The following is a 17,184-nucleotide window of genomic DNA, read 5'->3' as shown; positions in this document are numbered from 1 at the left end:
GAAAGAAGCCAGAGCACTCTTTCTGTTCTTATTAACAAGGCCTGTCCTCAGGAGAAGCTATTTAACTTGAGACTATACTGCTGGGGTTTTTTTATAAGAGTCTATTCAACCTGAGGGAAGGCAGGTACTCAGCTCCAGCCCTCTCTAGCCTTCCTGTCTCACAGAGGAGCACAGAAGCTCTGTGAAGGTCTCAGCCCAGGGACACAGCTCACTACAAGAATGGGACCTAATCATAGGACTGTAGAAAGCTTCCCCTGCCCCTACAAGCTACTGCATTATGCCTACCTTTCAACATGCAATTTCAAGGCATATTAAAAAGCAAAAAACACAGTTTGATGAAACAAAGCAAGCATCAGAACCAGACTCAGATATGGCAGAAATGTTGGCATTAGCAGATCAGGAATCCAAAACAATTCTGATTAATACGCTAAAGGGATCTAATGGGAAAAAGTAGACAATATGCAAGAACTGAGAGATAATGTAAACAGAGAAACGGGAATTCTAAGAAAGAGTAAAAAAGAAATACTAGAGATCAAAAACACTGTATAGAATGAAGAATGCCTTTAGGGGACTCATTAGGAGACTGGACATGGCTGAACAAAGAATCTCTGAGTTTGAGCATATGACAATAGAAACTGAAATGCAAAGAGAAAAAAGATTTTAAAAATGAAACAGAATATCCAAGAACTGTGGGTCAATTACAAAGGTATAACTTACATATGATGGGAATACCAGAAGGAGAAGAAAGAGAGAAAGGAATAGAAAAAATATTGGAATCAATAATGACTAAGAATTCCTCCAAATTAATGTCAGAAACCAAACCACACATTCAGGAAGCACAGAGAACAAACACCATGCTGTATAAATGCCTCAAAAAACTACACTTCAAACATATTATATTTAAACTATAGGAAATCAAAGATAAAGTCTTGAAAGAAGCCAGAGGGGGGGAAAAACACCTTACCTACAGTGGAGTAAAAATAAGAATTACATCCAACTTCTCCACAGAAACCAGGTAGGCAAGAAGAGAGTAAAGTGAAATATTCAAAGTGCTGAGAGAAGAAAACCACCACCTGGAATTCTGTAGTCTGCAAAACTGATCTTCAAAAGTGAAGGAGAAATATAGACTTTCTTGGACAAACAAAAATTGAGGGAATTTGTTGCCAGTAGATCTGCCTTGCAAGAAATGTAAAAAGCAGCTCTTCAGAGAGAAGGAAAAGAATATAGGTCAGAAACTTCGATCTACATAAAGGAATGCTGAGCGCTGGAGAAAGAATAATTGAAAGGTAAAATAGAAACTCCTGGTCTTCTTATTCTTAATTGATTTAACCGAAAATAGGTTGTTTAAAATAATAATAGCAACAATATATTTGGTTATGTATCCGTATATATATTCTATGTATGCCTCCATATGGATAAGTAAGTGAATGACAACAATGAAGTAAGGGATGGTAGGGCAGAATTAGGAATATTTTGTTATTATAAGATATTTGCAGGCCAAGGAGGGAGGATTGCTTGAGCTCAGGAGTTCGAGACCAGCCTGAACAAGAGCGAGACCCTGCCTTTACTGAAAAATAGAAAGAAATTTGACTGGGCAACTGAAAATATATATATATATGAAAAAAATTAGCTGGGAGTAGTGGTATATGCCTGTAGTCCCAGCTACTCGGGAGGCTGAGGCAGGAGGATTGCTTGAGCCCAGGAGTTTGAGGTTGCTGTGAGCTAAGCTGATGCCACAGCACTCTACTAGCCAACAGAGCTAGACTCTGTCTCAAAAAAAAAAAGATATTTGCACTACTTATGAAGCAATATAATGTTATTTGAAACAAGACTTGAATTAGCCATAAATGTGTATTATAAACTCTAGGACAACCATTAAAAGAGTTAAGAAAAAATAACCAGAATAGATATGCTAAGAAAGGAGAGAAAATGAAATCATATAAAATGCTCGATTAAAACTACAAAAGGCAGAAAACCGGTAGAAGACGAGAGTATGAACACAGAATAAGGAACAACAAATAGAAAACAATAAAAAATATGATAAATAGTAATCCAAATATATCAATAATCACTTTATACAGCAATGGTATAAATATACCAACTAAACTACTGAGATTGTCAGAGTGGATCAAAAACCAAGACCAACTCTAGGCTGTCTACAAGAAACCCACTTTAAATATAAAAACGCATATAGATTAAAAGTAAAAGTATGGAGAAGATATACCATGCTAAAAACAATTAAAAGAGAGTGAGAACACCTTAATTTCTGACAGCAGACTTCAGATCAGTGAATGTTTTCAGGGATAAAGAGGGCATTAAATAATGATAAAGGAGTCAATTCTCCAAGAAGACATAACAATTCTTAATGTGTACATGCCTACAAAGACAGTATCAAATATATATGAGGCAAAAACTGACAGAGCTATCAAGAGAATGAGAAGACAGACCACCACAGACTGGGAGAAAATATTTACAAAACACTTATCTGATAAAGGGCGATCATCCTAAATATACAAAGAACTCTTGACACTCAACAATAAGAAAATGAACAACCCAATTAAAAACGGGCAGAAGAGCTGAACACCTCACCAAAGAAAACACACAGATGGCAAACAAGCCTAAGAAAGATGTGCCACATCCTATGGAACTGGGGAACTGAAAATTAAAACAACAGCGGAACACCAGCACTCACCTAATCAGAATGGCCAAAATCCAGATACCGACAACACCAAGTGCTGACGAGGATGTGGAGCAACAGGGTCTCCCGCTCAGAGCTGGTGGGCATGCAAAACGGAACGGCCCCTTTGGAAGGCAGCTTGGCAGTTTCTCACAAAACTCAACACACTCTTACCACAGGATCCAGCAGTTGTGCCCGTTGGTGTGTACCCACGTGCACTGAAAACTTATATCCACACAAAAACCTGTACATGATACTCACAGCAGCTTTATTCATAACAGCCAAAACTCGGAAACAACAAGACATCCTTCGCCAAGTGGATACATGAACTGAGGTGCATCCGGACAGTGGGGTAGCCTAGGGGAGGTGGGGGTGTTGACAGCGGGGGAAGCTATGTATGTGTCAGGGTAGGGGGATCTATGAGAACTCTCTGAACTTTCCCTTCAGTTCCCTGAAGCTATTCTAAAAAATAAGGTCTAGGCCGGGCGCGGTGGCTCACGCCTGTAATCCTAGCACTCTGGGAGGCCGAGGCGGGCGGATTGCTCGAGGTCAGGAGTTCGAAACCACCCTGAGCAAGAGCGAGACCCCGTCTCTACTATAACTAGAAACAAATTAATTGGCCAACTAATATATATAGATAAAATTAGCCGGGCATGGTGGCGCATGCCTGTAGTCCCAGCTACTCGGGAGGCTGAGGCAGGAGGATTGCTTGAGCCCAGGAGTTTGAGGTTGCTGTGAGCTAGGCTGACGCCATGGCACTCACTCTAGCCTGGGCAACAAAGCGAGACTCTGTCTCAAAAAAAAATAAAAAATAAAAAATAAGGTCTATTAAAAAAACTTTCATAAACGAATACATGCCACCCTGTACTTTGTATTTTATTCTATTTTCTCTTGCACCAAATGTCAGTCACCTTCCACTAAACTTTCAATGGTAACACCCACTGGTGGGCCTGGCAGAAGTCAGCAAAGCAGTGCTCTGGGATGGTGTCTCCACCTGTCCTACGAAATCCACCCTCTGCCCCACAGGGCGCCTGTGGCAAGCACCACGTCCAATCCATTCACAATTAGCGGGCAAAGCGACCGGCATCCTGCCCCTGGCAGTACCTGGAGGGAGGGTCTCCATGCTCTGCGCTCGATCTTCTCCATTGCTGTGATGAAGGTCTTTCTTTTTAATGGGGTCAATTTCATTCCAGTCCTCCTGGGGGGAACAAAGACGACAAATGAGTTGACTGGTTCTTAAGTACACTTCCATTTCTCAGCTCAATACGCGTGAGTCTCGGGACGCCAGCTGTCTTAAGGACTCCCCTCCCCACCCCAGAACTTGGTAGGCGGTCAAGGCGCAAGGGGAGGAAAGTGTGGGAATGTCCTTTTTCTAAGAGTTTGCATTTCTTTCTTCACGTTTTCACTCATGCTGCACGTCTACGGGAAGGACATACTCTGAAAACTCCCAGGGCTTTGAGGGTCTGCGAGGGTAGGGAAGTGGGACAGGGAAAGTGGATTAAATGAAATCATTCAATGGTGATTAAATTAAAACCATTAAAACGAGGGTAGTGTTCCAGACATCTTAGATGGTTTATGGATACCCTAGGACCAGATTCTCCCTAAGGGCACCTTTGAGCTCTCCTCAGAGGGTGTTAAATGATTTGTTTAATGCAGGAGCGGAAGGGGAGGACCCCCAAGGTTTTCCTGGGGCTCCCGCTAACAGGCCTGCCAATGAAACAGAGCTGCATATTAAGGACTTAATGGGAAACCAGAATAAGATATAAGCGCTGGCAGAATTCATTCATCTCATCCGGGCAAAGAGTTTACTCTCATGTATCAACATCAAATCAAACGAAATAACGACGACATGACCACAGAGCTAAATATATTTTTCAAGCACTGGGAATCTGATTTCTGCGAACAAAATAAGAAAGGCTTCTGTACATAACCCAAATCAGAAATATCCCATGGCTAGTAATTTTCCCACCGGACTTCTGCGAGCCAAGCTTTGTCAACTGTCCATTTTCCTGAGCAGATGCTGTTAGGACGACTGGCTGCAGTAATCCCTCCCCAGGGGGGAGAGGGCTTGGGGGAGGGGACCCAACCAGCTTTCCGTGGGTGTATTCAACAAGCTCTGGAGCATTGCGGGCTTCGTGCTGCACGGAAGTTAACCACTGGAGACATTTGGGCTCTTTATTTAAAATGTAAAGTGAGATCTGCAAGAAGGGTAATCTTCAGGGCCTGGGCCAAATGACACATTTTTTTCCAAATGCAACTGGCTCTGCCAATAATCTGCATTTTTACTGAAGAGGTACCGTAATTAGAGACAAGCCGTGCCTAGGCCTCCTCCCTCTCCTTCCCTGCTTTCTGCAAGGAGGTAGCACAGGAGGGCTGTCACACCAGGCCGCCGTGCAAATGGCAGGAAGGGCACACAGACCATCCTACACCGGGGTCCTGGCCCCACCCATCAGCATAATTGACACCCCAGCACTTTTGACAGTGCCGTCCCATATTGTAACAAATGTATTAAAATGCATCTGTATCTCAAATTTAAATATTTTTTGCTGAAAAAAAAAATCTGAAAAGATATTTATAATTTGGCTTTTGAGATTACTTGGCTATAAAGAAACTTTCAATTTACAATTGGCAATGACTACTGCTCAGCAACCTTGGCAAACACACAGCAGTGACAAGAGTCTAACCTGCAAAGGAAGGAAGTATGCGTGAATACTAAAGCAGCAAGTAATGAAGTTACCAGAGTCATGCTGTGCAGACTTTTAATTAAGCATTAATTTTTATTTTGCAGCTTGCTTGTAGCATTTTGTGGCTAACAATTTTCCCCCCCGCAGGCATCTGGCCTCCTACATACAGTGGCTAATGGATCAAATCATTTAACCTTGCACTTGAATAAAATCAAAGGCAAAGATTGCGGTAGGGCTGGTGGACTCTAGCTCATTTTCTACACGTAAGAATCGAGTCATTATATGTAGTGTTCACCAAATCAACATTTTCAGGTCGATCATCAATGCTTTTTCAGAAAATAAACATTTTTTTTTTCTTCCTGAAAACAAGATTGGTGAAACCATATGTAACAGTCCTCAACTTCTCTTCCCCCTCCCAATCAACTATACCTACCTCAAAACTAAGAGGATGAGGTCACGCCCATGTAACTAGGGCGTTGGCAAAGTAACAAAGAGGTCACAGAATGCTGTGCCACACATGAATGCCTACTATGCACGAAGCACTGCACATATTAATAGATACCTTCTCATCCTCGACATTTTATAATTCCTGTCTTACCACGAGGACACACATATAAGACACCAGGTTCAGTAATTTGTCCAGGTTACACAGACGGCAAGAAGCTAACTCTGGCCCTTTATGGAAGTCAGAATGGGGACGACTTGGACAATTTAAACCACGTTACAAGAGCCTGAGTCTCAAAATGTCAAGAAAACCCAAGAATACATTTCTAGGAGGTCACTCACAAAGGACTGTTTTGTTCTAGACTCCTAAGTCAACAACTGCAAATTATGTTAATGACCTGCATGGAAGGAGGAGGAAGAGAAGGAGCCGCCATGGCCACTGCCCACTTAGCATTTACTAGGCAGCAAGCCCGGCCGGCGCTAGACCTAACTGCGCACACACTCGTCCTCCTGCAGTGCTATCACCAGCCCATCTTAGAGGTGAGGCAGCTGAGGCACTGAAAGTATAAGGTACATAATGAGGCTGGATCTGGACCCCGGGGAGGTCAGTGCTGGAGTCCATGGTCTCAGTCACTTTGCTGTGCTGTCTCTAGACAGAAGCGCTTCCCCTCCTCCCCCCGCCCAACTAAACAGCCAAAGCTCAAGAAAGCAACATACTAGCCATTCATCTCAGAATATGCTTGGTCACTGGTGATAAACTCCTGCGAGGACGGCAAACTGGATTCCCTCGATCAAAGAATGCCCAGGTACGACCCACCGGTCTGCAGACACTTGTCTTGTCCTGCTTGTTTCTCCCCGCCCCAACCCAGGGCCTCCCTCCCCCTGAGGTTAAGACAGTCAGTCCCCGGAGATGCAGGCGAAATGAAGCAGCCTGGCCCGTGCCGCACGCGTGCACCCAGACACACACGAGCACGGGGGACGACGGCACAGCGCGAGGGCAGGGCCCGCGCAGGGAGTGTCGGCAAAGCTCCGAGGAAGGCTGTGCACGGAGGTGACACCCGGACAAGGGCCCTGGGGGCAGCAAGGAGAAACAGGGGGCAGGGATGGGGGCGGGTATTCCAGATGGAGGGAGCAAAAGGGAAAGCGGGAAATGAGAAGTCATGGAAGTGGCAGGACAGTCTGAGATGTGTGTTCTAGAAACGTCACTTTGGCTGTGGGGTGGGAGCAGACTGGAGGGGGACAAAGGAGAGAGCAGGAAGCCACTATGGTAATGCAGTCCAGGGAGATGGTGAGCTGCACGGAGCCCAGGTCCCAGAGAGTAGATGGTTATGGCTGGGAGGGCTGGTGAGACAGGAGGACAGTGACGAGGGAAGGAAAGACGGTGCCCAGGTTCCCGACTCCAGCACTTCCCAGGCAGGCATGAAGTTCACCGAGATGAAATATAAGAAAGTTGTCTGGGTAGCACAAAGAGCAGCACTAGGAAATACAGATGAGAATGTCTTTGAAATGCTGAGGCTACCACGAGATACCAAGAGGAGGTGCCTGGAAAACAGACAGCGACACAAATCCGGAGTTCTGGAAAGGCTGCTGGTGAGCAGCAGAGACACCGGCCCGGCAGGGTGCAAGTGCAGGGGACAGGAGAGACCAGCACTGGCAGGACGAGTGAATACAAGGAGAGACCACAGGGCACACTGGGGAGAGCCCTGGCCTGGGAGCCAGAGCCTTGGGGTTCCAGCCATGGCTTTGCCGATGACGCTAAGAGTCGGAGTCTAACTCCTCTAAAATCAGGAGGCCGGGCTGGATGCCTCCTGCAGAGTAGGTTTCTCCTTCCCCTTCCCCGGCACCCCTGCGTGGGCGCTGCATTCCGTTAGCACGCGGTGATTTTTCATACTCGCTGCCTATCTCGCGATGTTTGATTTCCAAAGGGACCCCAGGTCCCTTGAGGGTGAGAGAGCTGCCATCCTCCTCCTGCATCCTCATGGCACCAAGTGTGGCGGCTGGAGCTACCCAATAATAGACGCGGCTGGAAAAACAATCCTCGCCCTACTTACTCAGATTGATTTTACCAGCGTCGCCCACTGCACCGTGGAAGCTTTTCATTATGACAATCCCCCTCCCATACATTTACATATATTACAAGACTTATTTACACCAGTGTCAACACTGTGTAAAAATGGAAACGCACTGAATGCAAAATGTATGGAGAAGGCTCTCCCGCCCAGTATCCACTGGCATCCAGGCTGCGCTACCAACTGATCTGTGTGCATTTTCTCCCTTTTTGGGGGGAAAATGATGCAGTGACAGGTCCTCTTTCTAGTGCCAAGTGTAAACCGCGGAGATTAGAGAAGTACCGATGTGGTTTATGCGGGGTCGACACTGCAGGGAATTCAGAGCCTGCGATCTCGGGAGCCTGCTCTGATTTCCCAGGATGGAGACCCATCTCTGCTCCGTCTCCACCGCCCTCCAAGGAGGGATGCCGGCCCTGAATGCAGAGACCAGCCCACAGACGGATGCTGCTTCAGGAAAACATGGACAAGGGAGGGCTCCGCGGTTTTGACCAAAAACTGAATTCTGCCAGGGAAATGTAACCAGAGGTCTAGGACTCCCCGCTGGGCTGTACCGCCTGGACCAGAGCCGGGGTGCACCCACGTGCCTCTTCTGGAAGGACCCAGACAGCCCCGACGATGGCGCTGAGATTTCCTCTCCCTTTGTAAGTGACGTCTGGCCCCAGTAAGGAGAACTCTAATTCTTTTCCTCCTCCTAACTTACCCAAGCTGGCGGTGATTGTTAGATGTTTGAATTTGGTTCGTTTCCGAAGTCGAAAAGCTCCAAATGTACATCCTGCCCACACTGCTATTACGAGCACACACAACAGAGCAGACTAGGCCTGAAGCGCACATGGCATTAAAGCCAGGCGCTGGGGGGCGGGGGGGGGACTGGACGAGAACCAGCACCTGAGCGCCACAGGTAGCGAGCACGGCAGCCCACATCCATCCTGCTTCCAAGCAGATGAAACAGCAGTGCCGTCTAAATGATCTGACATTATCTTCAGAAACAGCAAATCCAATAGGTTAGTTTATTGAAAGATATAAAAATTAATTAGGTGTAAATACAGGTTCAGTTATTAACAGAATATTCTCCATTATATTCCCAATCTGATCTGTCTCTGCTCCAAGAAATAATAAACAAACAGTGGTCTGGGCTTTTGCCAGAGACAAGGTGTCGGAGGCTCCAGAGGGAGGGCAGCGCTCAGAGGAAGGAGGGCTGGGGGCGCAGGGGAAAGGCCGCGGGGCTGGGGGCGCAGGGGAAAGGCTGCGGGCTGGGGTCGCAGGGGAAAGGCTTTGGGGCTGGGGGCGCAGGGGAAAGGCTGCGGGCTGGGGGCGCAGGGGAAAGGCTGCGGGGCTGGGGGCGCAGGGGAAAGGCCGCGGGCTGGGGGCGCAGGGGAAAGGCCGCGGGCTGGGGTCGCAGGGGAAAGGCCGCGGGCTGGGGGCGCAGGGGAAAGGCCGCGGGCTGGGGGCGCAGGGGAAAGGCGGCGGGCTGGGGGCGCAGGGGAAAGGCTGCGGGCTGGGGGCGCAGGGGAAAGGCTGCGGGCTGGGGGCGCAGGGGAAAGGCTGCGGGCTGGGGGCGCAGGGGAAAGGCTGCGGGCTGGGGGCGCAGGGGAAAGGCTGCGGGGCTGGGGGCGCAGGGGAAAGGCTGCGGGGCTGGGGTCCCAGGGGAAAGGCTGCGGGCTGGGGTCCCAGGGGAAAGGCTGCGGGGCTGGGGTCCCAGGGGAAAGGCTGCGGGGCTGGGGTCCCAGGGGAAAGGCTGCGGGGCTGGGTTCGCAGGGGAAAGGCTGCGGGCTGGGGGCGCAGGGGAAAGGCTGCGGGGCTGGGGGCGCAGGGGAAAGGCTGCGGGGCTGGGGTCCCAGGGGAAAGGCTGTGGGGCTGGGGTCGCAGGGGAAAGGCTGCGGGCTGGGGGCGCAGGGGAAAGGCTGCGGGCTGGGGGCGCAGGGGAAAGGCTGCGGGCTGGGGTCGAAGGGGAAAGGCTGTGGGCTGGGGGCGCAGGGGAAAGGCTGCGGGGCTGGGGGCGCAGGGGAAAGGCTGTGCAGGGAGAGGAGGTGCAGTGGACTGGGGGACCAGGGAGCCTCTTAGGCACTAACTGGCCACCATCAACTTGTTCAGAGCACTGTGTCGTCCAACTCTTCATCTCCCAAATGAGAACAAGATCCAGAAAGGCTGCATGAACTTACCATGTTAACAAACACCGCAAAACGAATTGCCTCAACCTCAGCAGTTTAGAACAAACAACATTTAGCATCTCACACAGTGTCTGAGGGTCAGGAACCTGGATGGTTCTGGCTCAAGGTCCCTGACGAGGCTGCAATTAACACGTCAGCCAGGGCTGCCATCTTCTGAGGGGCGGAGGACCTGCTTGCAAAGGGGTTCACTGCAGGACTACGGCCAGGAGGCCCCTGTCCCCCCCCACCCCCACAGACCTCTCCCCAGGGCTGCTAGTGTCCTCCCCGCAGGGCAGCGGGCTCCTCCCACAGGGAGTGACTCAGGGGAGGCTGGGGAAGGCCAGGGAGATAGCAGGTGCAAGAGCAGGGAAGACTCCACAGCACCTCTCATGACCCGGTGTCAGAAGTCACTTGTCACTACCACAGTCTGTTCACTAGACTCGAGTGCTGTGTCTAGCCCAGCTCACAGTCAATGAGGGTGGGGGCAGGCGGGAGAATTAGACTCCACCTCTGAGAGGAGGGTTTGCAAAGAATGGAGTATTTAGAATATTCTAAAACCACGATATTTACCAATGCCTGAAGACTTGCTCTTGGCAGAGATGAGGCCAGATCACTCCCAGTGTAGACAGAGCACTGCTACACCCAGTTATTCATGTGGGGTGCTGTGTAGGGACGGAAGCCCAAGAGTTGAGTCACAGTCTCACACTGACCTCTTACCCACGTCCAATATAAAGACCATCACCACCTATGATTACATTTGTGAATTATGAAACACCACTAAAATAAACATGCACGCACACATAAAACTCAGTAATAACAAAGAATAAATGTTATGTAAATTGCTAAATCATCCAAGGCTGCCTTCATATAATTTAATGGCTAGCATCATATTTGTTAACAGAGATATAAAAATATTACTGTGGGAGAAAAAAGAAAATAAATAGGCTGTTTTTAATCTCCCCTTACTGAAATAACATGTAGTCACTGCTAAATTATTTCAGTTGACTAGACCATATGCTCACAGGCAGATTAAGTTACCAAAAATACCATCTGAATGACTACTTGACTCCCTCCTCATCAATTGTCTACTGTGATTTGACGACTGCTCAGTAATTACCACCACAACCCATCCATGTAGCAACCCTCAAGTTCCGAAAATAAGCCAGGTTGCGGGATACCTTAGAAAGATGTGATAATTTATAATTCCACAGTCCGTTTCTTAAGAGATAACAAGCACACTTGCAAGCTAAGACATTATAAACTAAAATACAACCGGATGTGGTGGCTAGCGCCTATAATCCCAGCACTTGGGGAAGCCACGGTGGGAGGATCACTTGAGGCCAGGAGCTCGAGACCAGCCTGGGCAACATAACAGGACCTTAACTAAAAAAAAAAAAAATTTTTTTAAACTAGCCAGGACTGGTGACCACATGCCTGTAGTCCCAGCTACTCGAGAGGCAGATGCTGGAGGATCGCTTATGTCCAAGAGTTGAGGGGTTGTCACGAGCTATGATTGGGCCACTGTACTCCAGCCTGGGCAACGGTGAGACTCAGGCTCTAAAAACAATTAATTAAAAAAATAAACTAATTGAAATACCATTTACTCAAAAGCAAGTTTTTAAGAATATGCTCTGTTTCCTGCTAAAGACTTGCCAAGATCAAGCATTTTCACTCTAAAGTGGTCCATGGAGGAACCAGAAGGACTATTGTTTGTTTCTAATTCTTCAGGGTGGGTGTCTGCAAGGCAGTGCAGAGGAATAATCCTTAGGTCTTCCCCTGCGAGGATGGAGAAACCTGCTAATGTACTGTGCCACCGCCTACAACCTTTCACTTTCCAAATAGGGTGTATGACGCAACAAGTAACTGACAAATGTAATTTTAACTCGCTGGAAAAGGGTTCTAAAAAAGAGAACACCAGAGTTAGCTAGGCTAGTCAGATCACCCTGACCCACAGCAAAACTTCTCTTAACACCAGATCCTGCGCTCTGCAAAACGTTGATATCTATGCATTTATAAAAGAGACCGGTTTTGCTTCTAAATAAAAGTTCCCATTAAAAGCAACAGGTTGGTTTAAGAGGAAGAGTGGTATCTTTCTTCCTAGCCATCATCAAAATGAAAAGGGAACATAATGTACCTTAGAGACCAGATACATGCTCCATTCAGTCCCTCAAACATTTCTGAAGCATTTATTTTGTGCCACATGTAGCAGGCATAGCTGTGAGACCTCCTTAGCTCCCTTGTTAAGGGGAGAGTAGGAGAAGCCTATGGTGCGGTTCTAACAGCACACACCTGACAGCTCCCAAAACATTTACCTGAGTTTTAACCAAAAGATAGGAAGGGTTTAAGGATCAAGACCTGGGCAGTGCAGAGAGTGAGGAACAAGACAGAAGCGCCCAGTTTCCTGCATTTCCCAATGCCTACTCCTGTCCCCGCCAATTTAATCACAACTTCAGGGCATGGGGCTCAGCCTTGGGCATTTTCTAGAAGGCTTCCAGGCAGCTTTCAGCATTGAGAACCACTTCCAGTTTCACATGCATTACTCCAACTTGGCTTAAGAAATTCAGCATTGTGAAAATGGGACAAGGGCAAATTTCTATTTTGGTTTCAAAGTCACAGACTGCTTCATACATACGCGCTTGCTCACAAATAAAAAACACATTATGATAAAGGCCACCACTTCACTTATTTGACTGTGTATCCTCAGAGAAAAGCAGGCTGGTGAGAAATAACATGGAGCTGCTCAATATTTGAGACCTATAATGATGACTTGTACTACAGTCACAAAATACAATAGCATTGTTATTAATCTCCTACTATTTAACTTTTTCTTTTTCTTTTCGGAAAAAGAAAACTTTTCTTTTTTCTTTAGTCTCATTCTGCTGCCCTGGGTAGAGTGCAGTGGCGTCAGCCTAGCTCACAGCAACCTCAAAATCCTGACCTCAATCGATCCTCCCACCTGGGCCTCCCAGAATGCTAGGATTGCAGGAATGAGCCACTGTGCCCAGCCTATTTAACTTTTCTAACAAGCAGAAAGCCTAATGCAGGGGTCCTCAAACTTTTTAAACAGGGGGCCAGTTCACTGTCCCTCAGACCATTGGAGGGCTGGACTATAGTTTTAAAAAAACTATGAACAAATTCCTATGCACACTGCACACATCTTATTTTGAAGTAAAAAACAAACAGGCAAAAACACCCACATGTGGCCCGCGGGCCATAGTTTGAGGATGCCTGGCCTCGTGTATCATCTCGTACACTCACTCCATGCATGGCTAGTCAATTGCCTTAATTTAGCCAAAATCTTTTTGTTTAAATCCCTGTGGCCACGTATAGATGAAATGGCCCTCTCTATGTGGAGTCTCCAGCCAGCCTGTGCAGTCTAGATTCTCTGGGCACCTGAAATGCAACTAGGAAAAGCCTGGAAATGCGTTGGCAAGGCCAATCAGTCCTGGTCTGTCTCTACCACTCTGGGCAACTCAGGCTGCCTCTCTAGGCCTCAGTTTCCCAATGTGTAACACAGAAATTTAAAAACAACTCTATTGTACCCAATTAGATAGGAAAAAAAATTAATAATAAAAACAACTCTATCCCTGAAACCACATAACTGACAGGTCTCCGCTGAACTGCAGGGAGTGATATGTCAGACATCATGTCCCATCACTGAGAACATCACATTTGCCTTCTTCCAATTTGAGGGTCCAGCCTTTGCTCCTCCTGTAGTTACTACTCAAGCTACTGAACTTCCTCCTCTCCTTCCCATAATCAGCTCACTCACTGACTTGTAAAAAAATGTATGTGTATTTTACTTGTGGTCTTCCTCCCACAAACCTGTAACTCCAGTCTAACCATGAGAAAAACATTGGACAAACCCCAAATGAGGGATAGACTACAAAATCCCTGGCCAGGACTCCTCAAAACTGTCAAGGTCATCAAAAAAAAAAAAAAGGCAAGTCTAAGGAACTGTCAAAACCAAGAGGAATCTACAGAGACATGACAACTAAATGGAATGTGGTATTCTATAATAGATGCCATGTTGGAGCAGAAAAGGACATTAGGGAAAAACAATAAAAAAAATCTGAATAAATTATGAACTTTAGTAAACAATCACGTCAGTAATGGTCCTTTAATTATAACAAATGTATCATACTCATGCCAAGATCTTAATAATAGGGGAAACTGGGTGTGACGTGTACAAGAACTCTCTGCACATTGTTCCCGATTTTTCTGTAAATCTAAAATTGTTCTAGAAAAAAAAAAAAGAATTTAAAGAAATTACAACTGAAATGTGTGCATATGTCTTATTTACATAAAGGGAAGGTAATTAGACACTCCTGTGCCAGTATCTGCCAACTTGTATTTCTAGAATGCCTGTCCATTTTCAATGGCAATTTTAAGCCTTCTCCACTTCCCTCCTCCTTCGAGAGAACTGAGGTACAAATCTCTTGATAAATGCTGGCATGAAAGCCAATTTTGCAATGAGAATGATCAGCCCAGCTGCGGGAGACGTGAGGGGCAAGGCCTAAGAGTAATCCATTTTACACCACAATCCTCTTTTCAAGAGCAAGCAATCCATCCTAACTTCTCGTGCGCACCGCAATGACCTAAGGAGGCGGCGGCTGGAGCACAGGGAAGCACAAGGCAAGCTATTAACACGCAGCTTTTCCTTATTCCTGGTCCTAAATAGGAGTTTATGAAGCAAGCTGGCCCTTAGCGCTTGGTGATAACTTCCCATTCCTGAAGGCAAGAGCTGCAGGTGCTTTAAGAGATGCTATATAATGGGAGCCCGTAAGTTAGTTGAGCACCTGACACATTTATGACCCCATTCTTAACACTGGCTCCAATTCTGCTGCCCCTCGTAGGGGTATCAGACAAAGCCCTTTCTCAACTGCAGCTCCGCCTCTCAGTTTCTCAACTCCACATAAAGCAGATTCTCCTACTTAGAGAAGTGATAAGTGTCTGCACATTGGGCTAGAAAATGTCTTTTTACAAAAACAAAAAAACAGGTGTTTTAGAAAATTCTTTCCCCTGTGACTTCTGTAAAAATAAGTTGTACTTTAAAATAAAAAAATAATAATTCCCAAGAAACAAGAGAAAAAAGTGGGAGAGGAGAGGCAGGCAGCTAAGTACAGTAGCAGAGCAGCCAGAGGGAAGGAGGCAGGTGGCAGCCTCATTGCGCAGCCACATCTGCAGCCCTGTGAGCATCATGATCTCCCACCACCTGCAAATTCCACACCCATGCTCTTCCCCACTCCCTCCTCCCAGTCACCACCAGGATCCTGCCAGGCCTGGCAGCACCCGGACTTCAACATCAACACACTGGCAAGGCGGCTGCTGCCCGCTTGGCCTCAGCTCACTAGTTTTCCAGGGCTCATAGAACTGTGCTGCAATGCTACCTAATCACCAGTAGGTGCCGCCATCTCACACCACGGTCCTGGTTAAATCCCTCCTGTGGTGGGTGGGGGGTGGGGGGGCGCTGACTTCCACACAGTTGGCTCCTTCCTGGGCCAGATCTGTGGCCACCGAGTCAGAAAGGGCGACAGATCTTGAGTCTGCCTTGAAGAGCATCTCCAAGAGCAAAAATGATTCTCAAAATGATACACTACAAACCTCAAGAGGACCAAGGGTGAGAAAGGAAATGGAAAATTTGTAATTAAGCTTCTCCCCTGTAACCGCTTATCTCATCATATATCAGAGTCAGAAAGCCCTGGCAACACAAGTGGAACAACCGAGCCAAGTGGGAGTGGGACTGTCGTTTATTAAACACCCACCCCAGGCCAAGTACTGGGCTGGCGCTGGTACATTATCTCTTTTCCTCCTGATGACTCCCCACCGACGTGGACAAAGCAATTCTCCCCCAACCTGGAGTTCCCTGTACAGAAAACTATCTGTCCCTTCTCCTCAAAGGGAAGAATCTTAGTCCAAGTACAGCTCAGAATTCAATTTACTTCTCTTTTGGGACCATGAGAATTGGACCTAGATGTTGGGAAAAGGGAAGAAAGTAGGGAAGTCAAGGAAGAAGAGATGCTTTCCCAAAGCTGCCCGGGGGAGAAGAGGGTGGCAGTAATTAGACACTCCCAGGCCGATACCCCAGAAGGGAGAGACAAGACACGGCTGTGTGCTCAGCTGACTCCCTGGGATTCGCTGTGTCGAGACACGACGTCTAAAAGGTGAGGCCAAGGCCATGCAACCTGAGGGCTGAGGAAGGAGATCTTCAAATAACATCTGATAATGCATGGCAAGGTAAGTAATCGAAATGAAGGTGACCCACGTGGGCTTTTTAGAAAGACAGCAGGTGCAGCTGGACGACCAGAAACATCAAGCGTGAGGCACACCTTGTAACATGTGTGCTCTCTGCAACCAGGAAAAAGAAACCCGTGAGCATCTCAGTGACGTCGTGGGGAAGAAGTTTCCGAAAAGTTTCTAACACGTAAGCAACAGCAAACGGGAACTGTATATTTATTTTCATTAATTTAAAATGCACATGTTTCTTGTTAACATTCTCTTTACCCAGAGCCCAGTGGTTACTAATTGTGTGGGTATCACCCCCAAGCCCTGTAAGAGTTGTCCTAAATCTGTTTTTCTCACAAGGTCATTATTTTATTAATTACAAATTCTTCTTTCACAAAGGACATGTGCTAATAAAACACTGTCTTGCCTCATGAACACATTGTAAGATAAGTGAACAGACAGGGAACGAACGGTGGCTTATGCAGTCCCATCAACCAGAATGGTGGAATCAGAGCCCAGATTCCGCTCCAACCTGATCCAAAGTGGTGGTCTCCCCACAGCTCCAAGCTCTTTTCTTAGAAGGTTATTAGATTAGATCACAAAAGCTGAGCAGAGCTCGTTCACATCACCCCCAATGTGAGTGACCATAGCAGGACTCTATATAGAAACCTCCAGCCCTGCTGGGCATCTGCCAGTTCTTTCCAGGAGTACAGGTTACTGCAGAGCCTTCCTCTCTCAAGTCCTGCCCTGGGACAGGATGAACAGTGCCAACCAGGGACAACCTGTTGGATCCCTTAACTCTGGCACACTTATGGAACATGTACAGTCTTTGCCTTCAACAGCTGGGGAATTCTTTATACTATCCCCATACTTGGTATTACAACATGGCCTGCAAGTGTCTCACTATCTTAGTTGCTAGCAAAATGATAACAGAGTAA

The 17,184-nt window shown here is 47.1% G+C and overlaps 1 protein-coding gene across 1 annotated transcript in view; it reads right to left on the bottom strand.

Moving 5' to 3' along the window:
* The window catches only part of GALNT2 (polypeptide N-acetylgalactosaminyltransferase 2), a 197,124-nt gene that overhangs the window by 87,444 nt on the left and 92,496 nt on the right, over nt 1-17,184 (bottom strand). The window contains exon 2 of the mRNA XM_075995452.1: nt 3,782-3,875. Within this exon, the coding sequence (XP_075851567.1) occupies nt 3,782-3,875 (94 nt within the window). The remainder of the gene's footprint in view (nt 1-3,781; nt 3,876-17,184) is intronic.

This window comes from Microcebus murinus, chromosome 19 (genome assembly GCF_040939455.1).
Source record: "Microcebus murinus isolate Inina chromosome 19, M.murinus_Inina_mat1.0, whole genome shotgun sequence".
NCBI classification, from domain to species: domain Eukaryota; kingdom Metazoa; phylum Chordata; class Mammalia; order Primates; family Cheirogaleidae; genus Microcebus; species Microcebus murinus.
This window is presented reverse-complemented; position numbering and strand designations above follow the sequence as displayed.